We start from the raw sequence: 13,523 nt of genomic DNA, 5'->3' as shown, positions 1-13,523 counted from the left end.
TCATCACCACCCCTATATAGCCCTGGGCTGTTCATCTCATCACCACCCCTATATAGCCCTGGGCACCTCACCATCTCATCACCACCCCTATATAGCCCTGGGATGTTCAGTGTCGTGTTGTGTGTGATTGTTAGTGTCATGTCTTGTACTCGCTCGTTGTTGTTCTCTTGCTCAGTGTTACGTAAACCTTTACGTTGTTGATTCCTGCGTCCTGCCTCTTCGTATCCTCAGTACTGCTTGCTACATAAATAGATCCGCTAGCCTATTAGCCCCGTTATGACTGACTTGTGATCATTGCCCTTGCTAGTTTGATTGTATTGACATACCCAGCCTTAGTTATATTTATTTGTTTTTGTCCAGAATATTGAAACGGTGCATCTTGAATGTAGTCAGCAAACAATATACCAGGCCAGCTGTGATTTACAACCAGATAGCAATATTTTTTTGGTGCTCAAAAGTTCCCAAACGGCCCACCCCAGTGAAGGAAAGCCACCCTGTGTGAATATATTTCACGTGCTTTACGATTGTGTTGTCTACTTTGTGAATGATTTCTCTATTGTACTACATAATTGGTAAATCGTATACCTCCATGGTACGCATCAGTAGGGATTAAAAGTGAGTATACCACTGAAACAAAAGTGGGCGTATACCCTCCACTACACCACGCGGTTTTATGCTGGTCTCAGGAAGAAAAGTACGAGTCCTCACTGTCCAAGACAGAGTCAAGACCAAAAGTACAAATGTATCCAACATCGAGCCAAGCACGAGACACTGTGTGGTCTCTAGACCGGATGAGTACTACAACACTGGTATTCAAAATGGACAAAATCTACCCACAATACCCCATAATGACGCAGTGCAAACATGTAAGACATTTTAGCAAATTTATTGAAAATGAAATATCTAATTTACATATGTATTCACACCCCTGAGTCAATACATGTTAGAATCACCTTTGGCAGTGATTACAGCTGTGAGTCTCTGGGTAAGTCTCTAAGAGCCTTACACACCTGGATTGTACAATATCTGCCCATTTATTCTTTTCATCTGTCAAATTCGTTGCTAGATCATTGCTAGAAAACCATTTTCAAGTCTTGCCATAGATTTTCAAGCAGATTTAAGTCAACTGTAACTCTGCAAACTTCTTGTGGCCTTGTGTTTTAGGTTATTGTCTTGTTGAAAGGTGAATTCATCTCCAAGTGTCTGGTGGAAAGCAGACTGAACCAGGTTTTCCTCTAGGATTTTGCCTGTGTTTAAATCCAGTAAGTTTCTTTTTTTTTATCCTGAAAAACTATGGAGAGTGGTACTCCTTAATGTGTTGTATTGGATTTGCCCCAAACATAACACTTTGTATTGAGGACAAAATTTTAATTGCTTTGCCACATGTTTTGCAGTATTACTTTAGTGTGTAGTGTCGAGAAAACTATGCTGAGATGATGTGAGAACAAGAAATCCGCTGACACTGTCCTCGATTATATAATTATTTATTACATTGAAGATCTCAGCGCCAATCTACAGACTCCTGCAGACATCTGGAGAACAACCGGCCCCAATCTCTAATATGTTATTCTCCCCGTCCTTTGTCCCAAACCATAGTATATATATATATCCTATGTAACCTGATATGGGTGTTTTCCCCTACAGACCAATCCCAGGACTCCACCTAACAGACTTCCTCTGTTTTAGGGTGCCCCTATAGAAATGATCTCCAGATGCTTCCTCAAGCTGAGTCAACATCCTCTAAGACCATTTGCAAACGTCAGCAAAATTGTAAATTGTTCAGACACTACAAGTGCCTTGTTGCAAACATGTTTAGGAATATTTTTATTCTGTACAGTATACTGTATCTTTGTAGTGACTGGGTGTATTGATACACCATCCAAAGTGTTATTAATAACTTCACCATGCTCAAAGGGATATTCAATGTCAGCTTTTTTATTTTTTACCCATCTACCAATAGGTGCCCTTCTTTGCGAGGCATTGGAACACCACCCTGGTCTTTGTGGTTGAATCTGTGTTTGAAATTCACTGCTCGACTGAGGAGGGACCTTACAGATAATTGTAGGTGTGGGGTACAGAGATGAGGTAGTCATTCAAAAATCACTACTATTGCACACAGATTGAGTCCATGCAACGTATTATGTGACTTGTTAAACAACTTTTTACTCCTGAACGTATTAAGGCTCGCCATAACAAAGGGGTTGAATACTTATTGACTCGAGACATTTCAGCTTTTCATTTTTTATTAATTTGTAAACATTTCTAAAAACATAACTCCAGACCAGGCCAGTGACACATTTTTATTTATTTAGACTGTAACACAACAAAATGTGAAAAAAGTCACTTTCTGATGACCCCGTATCCGTGCACATGGACTCGGTACTGGTACTGACTGTATATAGCCATGTCATTTTTACTCGTTCATGTTATTCGTTATTCACTGTGTATTTGTTATTATTTTTTACTCTGCATTGTTGGAAAAGGACCCATAAATCAGCATTTCACTTTTAGTCTGCAGCTGTTGTTTATGGAGCATGTGAAAAATGAAAATTTGATTGGATTTGGACTGAAATAGGTGCCAGTACTCATTTTGGGTGCCTGAACTCTGCAATATGTTTAAGCCAGTGTTCTATAAGAGGTTCTGGAACTCAAGCAGTAGAAACTTTGAGGTTCTGGAACTCAGTTCTGGTGTTCTGTCCCATGTCAAGTTTGTGTTTTTTCCTCAGTGCTTCAAAGAGCAAATGGACACAAAAGTAGACTCAAATACTACGCTGATAAAGAGCAAGTTCTTATGGTAATAATTTGTGCTTCAGTGTTTTATCAGTGGTGGAAGAGATCCTCTGGAGCTGCTGCAGTGAGTCTGGGGCTGCTGTGTGTTCTCCTATTGGCTGGGATCATAGGCCTGTTGCTCTACCGTGAGTTTGATATGTTCTCAATCAAACTTTCTCTTAATCATCAGTGGTGTTATGACCAGGGATCAATTCCATTTCAACTCCATTCAATTCAATTCAGAAAGTACACCAAATTCCAATTCCAATTCCACATTGTCCTCATTGAAAAATATTAAGAGAATTGGACTTGGAATTCCAGTGTACTTCCTGAATAGACTGGAATTGAAATGCAATTGAACCCAACCCTGGTAATGATAGATTAACTTTTCCACTGTTACCTTGGTCGTTGATGGTATTATTTCACAGAGCGAAACCAATTAACCAGATCCAACACCCTGACCAAAGAGAGAGACCAGTTACAGACCAGCGGCAACAACCTGACTGAAGAGAGAGACCAGCTACAGACCAGCAACAACACCCTGACTACAGAGAGAGACCAGTTACAGACCAGCTACAACACCCTGACCAAAGAGAGGGACCAGTTGCAGATCAGTTCCAACACCCTGACCAAAGAGAGAGACCAGCTACAGACCAGCTACAACACTCTGACCAAAGAGAGAGACCAGCTACAGACCAGTTACAACACCCTGACCGAAGAAAGAGACCAGCAACAGACCAGATACAACACCCTGACTGCAGAGAGAGACCAGCAACAGACCAGATACAACACCCTGACCAAAGATAGTGACCATCTACAGACCAGATACAACACCCTGACCAAAGAAAGAGACCAGTTGCAGATCAGTTACAACACCCTGACTAAAGAGAGAGACCAGTTACAGACCAGCGGCAACAACCTGACTGAAGAGAGAGACCAGCTACAGCCCAGATCCAACACTCTGACCAAAGAGAGAGATCAGCTACAGACCAGCAACAACACCATGACTACAGAGAGAGACCAGTTACAGACCAGCTACAACACCCTGACCAAAGAGAGAGACCAGCTACAGACCAGATACAACACCCTGACCAAAGAGAGAGACCATCTACAGACCAGATACAACACCTTGACAGCAGAGAGAGACCAGCTACAGAAAGGTGCTGAGAAAGGTGAGTAAAATTGTCTAATGACTGTTTGTTTGACAGTCTCTGCATCAGTTCACATGCCACTTACAAACAGGCAATTCAACTTACATGAAAGGACACATTTTAGAAAAAAATCTACGACTTCCAAACCGTCCATTAGTTAGTGCCCTGTCTTCCTCAAGTGTTTGATTGAGACTTAATTCAACGTGAGTCGTATGTGACTAAAGAAGAACATTTAAATTATAGTGTGTCTGCAAGGATGGAAGAAGCTTGGTAGCCGTTGTTACTACATCTCTACTAAGAAGAACACCTGGGAGAAGAGCAGACAGGACTGCAGAGATAGAGGAGCAGACCTGGTGATCATCAACAGCCAAGACAAACAGGTGTGTGTGTAGAGAGAGAGAGAGAGAGAGAGAGAGAGAGAGAGAGAGAGAGAGAGAGAGAGAGAGAGAGAGAGAGAGAGAGAGAGAGAGAGAGAGAGAGAGAGAGAGAGAGAGAGAGAGAGAGAGAGAGAGAGAGAGAGAGAGAGAGAGAGAGAGAGAGAGAGAGCTCAAAGACATTGCTCCTGCATTTTTAACAAAATATATAGATTTAGAGTTAGATAAAGTAGGATTTTTTGGCAGGGACATATACAGGATGCTACCCTCCACAACATAACCTTCATTCCAAACCAAAACTCCAAACCTACAACCTGATTTTGGACGGAATTACCTGGAAAGTTTTCTACTACCAAGGATTACTATTCTCAAACTATACAGCAAATGCTCTGGCAAACAAACAGTAACCTGAAAACACCATCCAACCTGGAACTGAGTGAGTAATGTTTAGTATGAAGCTATTTTTCACTTTCAAAAACCAAGAAGAAAAATACATTACAATGATATATTTTATTTTATAAGGACTGAATGCTAAGGCTACCAAGCTTAAGCTTACTTGACAAAGAGATACAATTTCAATTAGCACTGACGTGTGAAGTGAGAGGTGTCAAAGCCCCTGAGCCCAACAATGGCAGGAGAGTCGTACAGTCTACCCCAACCAAATGGAGAGGCCTTAGAAGCACCCCCCCACTGTTCAGAGGTCATTAAAATACAGTACCCTCTGAATGTAAAAAACGACAAGACACGAAAAGAGTACAAACTGAAACTTATTTTGGGGAAGCAGGAGACACTTTTTGCTGATTTGTATAAAAATGGGAACATAAGCAACCTTATCTTCCACACAGACCATCCCCTGGCATGGCACAGTGCTATACTAGCACACTACCCCTCTGTTAAGAGGGGGGGTGTTAGCGATGGGTGGAAACTCAGGATACTGGACAACGAGGACTCTGAGTCGTCTAATATTAATCTCTATAAATCTGGAACCGTTTTGGTTCAAGGCAACACCAAACAGTTCCAGCTGGACTTTCACCTAATCAAAGAAATAGCTCAGCAGGAGAAGCTCTCCCTTGAGAAAGATACCCCTACCCCGAGCGGGTCAGACCAGACCTCTTCATTAAATAACCCCACAGAGCAACCCCAAGCAGAAAGTCAACTTCCCAGCACAGAGTACTACTCCCTCATTGAAATGAAGGATAAATTCACCCAGCTGGAGGTAAGGCAGGTGGAGCTGGAACAGCAGGTGAACACACTCCAGTCAGCACAGACCCAGACAACAGTCCAGCACAACAACACCCCCTTAACTAGACCTGGAGAGCTGCAGGTAGAGAGAGACATGTCTGCACTCTGGACTGTGGTGAGACAACATCAACAGGAGAAAGAGCAGGAGCAGGAGAAGAACAGAGCACTAGAGGAGAGGATCAGAGTGCTGGAGGAGAAGGTGAGAACGATGACGGGTGACATAGAACAACCCATTAGAGAGCTGGCCACCCCCGCAGAGAAGCCAGCGGAACAGCCCACCTCAGATCCTGGCCAAAGTCTCGACACCGCAGCAGAACAGTACACCCTAGACCCTGACCATAGCCTCGACATCACACACAGACAAACAAATGAAGAACCCCAAGCCCAGGGGATCCCAACCCCTCTGAGTAACCCCCCAGTCAGACACCCTGATAGCCCTCATGACGACCCCCCCACACCCACTGAGGACATACACAAGCCACAGATTGTACTCCTTATGGACTCAAACGGGAAATACATACAAGAAAATAAACTTTTTCCAAAACACACAGTGTCTAAACTCTGGTGTCCAAACACCCAGCGTGCCCTAGACCTTCTGTCTGAGGACCGCCTAGGATCACCCAGCCACATAATAATACACACAGGCACAAACGACCTGAGAACACAGCAGGAAAGGGTGGCCACATCACTCAAGGGAGTGATAGAAAAAGCTTCTTCTACTTTCCCCAACGCACAAGTGGTTATCTCAACCCTGTTACCACGAAAAGACTTCCACCCTGCTACCATACAGCGGGTAAACGCAAGTATTTCCCGTGACTGTGCATCAAAACCAAATGTCTACCTGGCCCACCACTCCACGCTGGACGTGAACAGCCTTTATGACCAGGTCCACCTATACAAGGCAGCAGTGCCCACCTTCGCCCGGACCCTAAAGGATATCGCCCTCAACCACAGACACCTCACACAGGAGCAACAGATCAACAGACACCCCGCCCAGACCAGCGAGACACCCTCCCAGACCTGCGGGACCCCCCCCAGGACCTACACATAGAGGACCCCCGCAGAGAGGACCAACATCCAGACCACAGCAAAATCAACCACATCTACACCCCCACCCCCACCAATTAACTCCCCCCCAAGTCAACCATGCCCACACCCCATTTAGGCCCCCTCAGATCAGACCTATGCCCCTCCTACCCACCCCAAGCCCCCCACTCCCACAAAGAGGGCCTCAACATGAAAGTCACACATACGCCCAGGCCGTGAGCAGGCAAACAGGCCCAACACCCACTCTTACACTAGCCCAAGCCAATGGCATGTACCAGATGCTCAGCAGGCTCTGCTCACAATTACTGGCCTGAGGCCAAACCACACAACCAACAACATTAGACACTTTATGGAACACAAAGCCTTCACTATTTCATCCTGGAATATCCAAGGCCTGAGGTCATCTGACTTTGGCCTAAAGAGCAGGAATCTGGACTTCACCAAAGAAATCGGAAATACAGACATTGTCATCCTACAAGAAACATGGTATAGAGGAGACGGACCCACTGGTTGCCCTCTAGGTTACAGAGAGCTGGTAATCCCATCCACCAAACTACCAGGTGTGAAACAGGGAAGGGACTCAGGGGGTATGCTAATTTGGTATAGAGCAGACCTAACTCACTCTATTAAATTAATCAAAACAGGAACATTTTACATTTGGTTAGAAATTCAAAAGGAAATTATCTCAACTGAGAAAGATGTCCTCCTGTGTGCTACCTATATCCCCCCACTAGAATCCCCATACTTTAATGAAGACAGTTTCTCCATCCTGGAGGGGGAAATCAATCATTTCCAGACCCAGGGACATGTACTAGTCTGTGGCGACCTAAATGCCAGAACTGGACAAGAACCTGACACCCTCAGCACACAGGGGGACAAACACCTACCTGGAGGTGACAGCATTCCCTCCCCCATATGCCCCCCTAGGCACAACTACGACAACATAACCAACAAAAACGGGTCACGACTCCTGCAGCTCTGTCGCACACTGGGTATGTACATAGTCAATGGTAGGCTTCGAGGGGACTCCTATGGTAGGTACACCTATAGCTCATCTCTTGGCAGTAGTACTGTAGACTACTTTATCACTGACCTCAACCCAGAGTCTCTCAGAGCGTTCACAGTCAGCCCACTGACACCCCTATCAGACCACAGCAAAATCACAGTCTACTTGAACAGAGCAATACTCAATCATGAGGCATCAAAGCCAAAGGAACTGAATAATATTAAGAAATGCTATAGATGGAAGGAAAGTAGTGTTGAAACCTACCAAAAAACAATTAGGAAACAACAAATTCAATCAGTAGTGTTGAAACCTACCAAAAAACAATTAGGAAACAACAAATTCAATCCATTCTAGACAACTTCCTGGACAAAACGTTCCACTGTAATAGTGAAGGTGTAAACTTGGCAGTAGAAAACCTAAACAGTATATTTGACCTCTCAGCTTCCCTATCAAATCTAAAAATCTCTAACAGAAAACCAAAGAAAAGCAATAACAGTGATAAATGGTTTGATGAAGAATGCAAAAACCTAAGAAAGAAATTGAGAAACCTATCCAACCAAAAACATAGAGACCCAGAAAACCTGAGCCTACGCCTTCACTATGGTGAATCACTAAAACAATACAGAAATACACTACGGAAAAAGAAGGAACAGCATGTCAGAAATCAGCTCAATGTAATTGAAGAATCCATAGACTCTAACCACTTCTGGGAAAATTGGAAAACACTAAACAAACAACAACACGAAGAGCTATCTATCCAAAACGGAGATGTATGGGTAAACCACTTCTCCAATCTTTTTGGCCCTATAACAGAGAACAAACAGCAAAAAAATATACATGATCAAATGCAAATCTTAGAATCAACTATTAAAGACTACCAGAACCCACTGGATTCTCCAATTACATTGAATGAACTACAGGACAAAATACAAACCCTCCAACCCAAAAAGTCCTGTGGTGTTGATGGTATCCTCAATGAAATGATAAAATATACAGACCACAAATTTCAATTAGCTATACTTAAACTCTTTAACATCATCCTTAGCTCTGGCATCTTCCCCAATATTTGGAACCAAGGACTGATCACCCCAATCCACAAAAGTGGAGACAAATTTGACCCCAATAACTACCGTGGGATATGCGTCAACAGCAACCTTGGGAAAATCCTCTGCATTATCATTAACAGCAGACTAGTTCATTTCCTCAGTGAAAACAATGTACTGAGCAAATGTCAAATTGGCTTTTTACCAAATTACCGTACGACAGACCACGTATTCACCCTGCACACCCTAATTGACAAACAAACAAACCAAAACAAAGGCAAAGTCTTCTCATGCTTTGTTGATTTCAAAAAAGCTTTTGACTCAATTTGGCATGAGGGTCTGCTATACAAATTGATGGAAAGTGGGGTTGGGGGAAAAACATACGACATTATAAAATCCATGTACACAAACAACAAGTGTGATCTTCTGCACAGATTCTGTCAGACCTGGGCCCTGACAGTAAATCTCAGTAAGACAAAAATAATGGTGTTCCAAAAAAGGTCCAGTTGCCAGGACCACAAATACAAATTCCATCTAGACACCGTTGTCCTAGAGCACACAAAAAACTATACATACCTCGGCCTAAACATCAGCGCCACAGGTAACTTCCACAAAGCTGTGAACGATCTGAGAGACAAGGCAAGAAGGGCCTTCTATGCCATCAAAAGGAACATAAAATTTGACATACCAATTAGGATCTGGCTAAAAATACTTGAATCAGTTATAGAACCCATTGCCCTTTATGGTTCTGAGGTCTGGGGTCCGCTCACCAACCAAGAATTCACAAAATGGGACAAACACCAAATTGAGACTCTGCATGCAGAATTCTGCAAAAACATCCTCCGTGTACAACGTAAAACACCAAATAATGCATGCAGAGCAGAATTAGGCCAATACCCGCTAATTATCAAAATCCAGAAAAGAGCCGTTAAATTCTATAACCACTTAAAAGGAAGCGATTCCCAAACCTTCCATAACAAAGCCATCACCTACAGAGAGATGAACTTGGAGAAGAGTCCCCTAAGTAAGCTTGTCCTGGGGCTCTGTTCACAAACACAAACAGACCCCACACAGCCCCAGGACAACAACAACAACAACACAACTAGACCCAACCAAATCATGAGAAAACAAAAAGAGAATTACTTGACACATTGGAAAGAACAAACAAAAAAACAGAGCAAACTAGAATGCTATTTGGCCCTAAACAGAGAGTACACAGTGGCAGAATACCTGACCACTGTGACTGACCCAAACTTAAGGAAAGCTTTGACTATGTACAGACTCAGTGACCATAGCCTTGCTATTGAGAAAGGCCGCCGTAGGCAGACCTGGCTCTCAAGAGAAGACAGGCTATGTGCACACTGCCCACAAAATGAGGTGGAAACTGAGCTGCACTTCCTAACCTCCTGCCAAATGTATGACCATATTAGAGACACATATTTCCCTCAGATTACAGCGATCCACAAAGAATTCGAAAACAAACCCAATTTTGATAAACTCCCTTATCTACTGGGTGAAAAACCACAGTGTGCCATCACAGCTGCAAGATTTGTAACCTGTTGCCACAAGAAAAGGGCAACCAGTGAAGAACAAACACCATTGTAAATACAACCCGTATTTATGTTTATTTATTTTCCAATTTGTACTTTAACTATTTGCACATTTTTACAACACTGTATATATACATAATATGACATTTGAAATGTCTTTATTCTTTTGAAACTTCTGAGTGTAATGTTTACTGTTAATATTTATTGTTTATTTCACTTTTGTTTACTATCTACTTCCCTTGCTTTGGCAATGTTAACACACGTTTCCCATGCCAATAAAGCCCTTAAATTGAAATTGAATTTGAATTGAATTGAATTGAATTGAGAGAGAGAGAGAGAGAGATACAGAGAGAGAGAGAGAGAGAGAGAGAGAGAGAGAGAGAGAGAGAGAGAGAGAGAGAGAGAGAGAGAGAGAGAGAGAGAGAGAGAGAGATACAGAGAGAGAGAGAGAGAGAGAGAGAGAGAGAGAGAGAGAGAGAGAGAGATACAGAGAGAGAGAGAGAGAGAGATACAGAGAGAGAGAGAGAGAGAGAGAGAGAGAGAGAGAGAGAGAGAGAGAGATACAGAGAGAGAGAGAGAGAGAGATACAGAGAGAGAGAGAGAGAGAGAGAGAGAGAGAGAGAGAGAGAGAGAATGGCTAAGTATTAACAATGTTGTCTCTATCCCACAACTACAGACATTTGTCAATTGGTTATGTGGAGTAAAGGACTATGTCTGGATTGGTCTGACTGACTCTGTTACTGAGGGGACCTGGAAATGGGTGGACGACACACCACTGACCACAACGTAAGACATTTAATGAGTTCTGTGTTACCATGAAATCACTGTCTGGAGTAGTAGGCTCTGAGAGTGGACAGCCTGATTCTATGTGATGTTTCTTGTACAGGAACAGTGGACAGCCTGATTCTATGTGTTGTTTCTTCTACAGGTATTGGAACAGTGGACAGCCAGATTCTATGTGTTGTTTCTTCTACAGGTATTGGAACAGTGGACAGCCTGATTCTATGTGTTGTTTCTTCTACAGGTATTGGAACAGTGGACAGCCTGATTCTATGTGTTGTTTCTTCTACAGGTACTGGAAGAGAGGACAGCCTGATTCTATGTGTTGTTTCTTCTACAGGTATTGGAACAGTGGACAGCCTGATTCTATGTGTTGTTTCTTCTACAGGTATTGGAACAGTGGACAGCCTGATTATATGTGTTGTTTCTTCTACAGGTACTGGAAGAGAGGAGAGCCTAATGGTGGTGTAGCTGAGAACTGTGCGTATTTCTACTCCTGGTCATCAGACTCAGGAGAATGGTGGGACTATGTCTGTTCCTATCAATACAGATGGATCTGTGAGAAATAGGATTCTCTGTACTGCTAGAGACCATTTCAGACATATGTTTTAAATCCTTAAACCTAGACTTGGACCAAACAAAATAGCGATTGATTTGCAAGGCTTGTAGTTAACCATTGATTCCTTCCAAACCACTCATTGTTGAATTTCTGATTTCCTACTTGATGTGTAATGTTTATGTCCAATGACGATGAGCACTGATACCTTGTATCTATAATTTGTTCTTAACTGACTTGCCTAGTTAAATTAAAAATAAATAAAAATTCTGCGGTGATATAGTGAGTGACAGAACACTGAACCAATCACGGCGCAACTAGAGAACATTACCAAACGTACGCTCTGTATATTCCACTGGCTGCCCCACCACCCCAGAAAGCACTGAGCGAGGCTGAAACACCTGCATTTAGGAGCTGCCTTACTCAAGAAAGAGAACATGTCGTAGCCGGCCGCGACCGGGAGACCCATGGGGCGGCGCACAATTGGCCCAGTGTCGTCCAGGGAAAGAATGGCTGGCAGGGATGTAGCTCAGTTGGTAGAGCATGGCGTTTGCAACGCCAGGGTTGTGGGTTCGATTCCCATGGGGGGCCAGTATGAAAATAAAAAAATAATGTATGGACTCACTAACTGTAAGTCGCTCTGGATAAGAGCGTCTGCTAAATGACTAAAATGTAAAAATGTATGCGGCTTCATTAACTCAAATATATATTTTTTTACATTGTTTGCAAACTGATATGTGACATGAATTAATGCCAAAATAACATGCAAAACAGGCAAAAAAAATAAATAAATGATTATTATATATATATATATATATATATATATATATATATATATATATGTGTGTATTTAAAAAAAAATCTAAACAGGTGAGGCCCTGAATTGTGTTCATTTCTTGTGGAATTGAAAAAAGTTAGCGTTTAATACGGTTGAAATGTTTACAAACTAGATGCGCTGAAATGAAAGCAACTTCTGACAATGAACACTCGGATTATAGTGATATTATGTCTCATCTCGCAAACAATGTAAAGTATGTTTAGAGATATAACCTAGAGCCAGGCTTGTTGATTTTTAATCCGAGGGTTTCCTGCTATTGAGGTGAGTTCTATTACGCTGGCCCGGATTGAACTGGACAATGGGCCGTCACGTCATTGGGCTAAAGCGGGGAGGGAGGAGTACCCTTCTCAAATCAAACAGTAATCTGCACCCCACGGTCATGTTGTCAACAAAGCAGCATCATGCATCGTCAAGAAACATACATCTCTTTTCCATTAAATAAATGTTTGAATTTTCAAACTAGATTTACTTTGGAAGGCATTTAAAGCCTTTTTATCAAAAGCAATCACTTCAATTGCATGTGAAAACACAGAATGCTACTCATTTCTCCATGTGCTTATTTACGTCACTTTTGTTTTGAGCCGACTTTGCCGTCGGCCAGAGCGGAGCACCTGATTCATGCCTGGGAGGCAGCCCGGCTCCAAAAGGAATGCAATCACTTTTCACCCGGTTCAAACTCCTCCCAACGTGGTAACCCGGGCCAGATAAACGAATCCCCTCACTGACACACTTGTTGAATTATGCAAGAGAAAAAGACAACACAGTAATTCATGAAACAACAGAGGTGACTGAAATATCATTTTCTTTATTAAAAAAAAAAAAAAAAAAATACCTGATACAATAACAAAATATATATATGAGTGCATTCTTACATGATTTTTATTTGAAATTGTACAATAAATGTAATACCTGAATTCACACCAAAATCCCTGAACTCCATTCATTATTTGTCCGTGCCAGTAAAATATTGTATGTGCTGTAATTCAGAACATATCTGATGGATTATACAAATGCTAAAAGTTTGGAGTATCTTCAGCCATTCGCCATTTATTAGAATTGTTTCTAAAACCTTTTAACAATTTTGATGATTGAGAGTGTGTATCCCTCTACCCCCACTAGTTACCTCCATGGTAACAGCTAGCCTAACGATATGACTGAGAGTGTGTT

General features: G+C 42.3%; 1 protein-coding gene across 1 annotated transcript in view; it reads left to right on the top strand.

Annotated features, from left to right (window-relative positions):
* Positions 1-3,949, top strand: part of LOC311124919 (uncharacterized protein) — a gene marked incomplete at its 3' end in the record, with an annotated part of 5,096 nt that extends 1,147 nt beyond the window's left edge. The window contains exons 2-3 of the mRNA XM_084199016.1: positions 2,814-2,915; positions 3,198-3,949. Coding sequence (XP_084055142.1) covers positions 2,814-2,915; positions 3,198-3,949 — 854 coding nt within the window. The remainder of the gene's footprint in view (positions 1-2,813; positions 2,916-3,197) is intronic.
* Between the last annotated feature and the right edge of the window lie 9,574 nt (positions 3,950-13,523).

Source organism: Coregonus lavaretus (assembly GCF_964263955.1).
Source record: "Coregonus lavaretus genome assembly, contig: HAP1_SCAFFOLD_1242, whole genome shotgun sequence".
NCBI lineage: Eukaryota > Metazoa > Chordata > Actinopteri > Salmoniformes > Salmonidae > Coregonus > Coregonus lavaretus.
The sequence above is the reverse complement of the archived record's forward strand: the minus strand, read 5'-3'. Positions and strand labels throughout refer to the sequence as shown.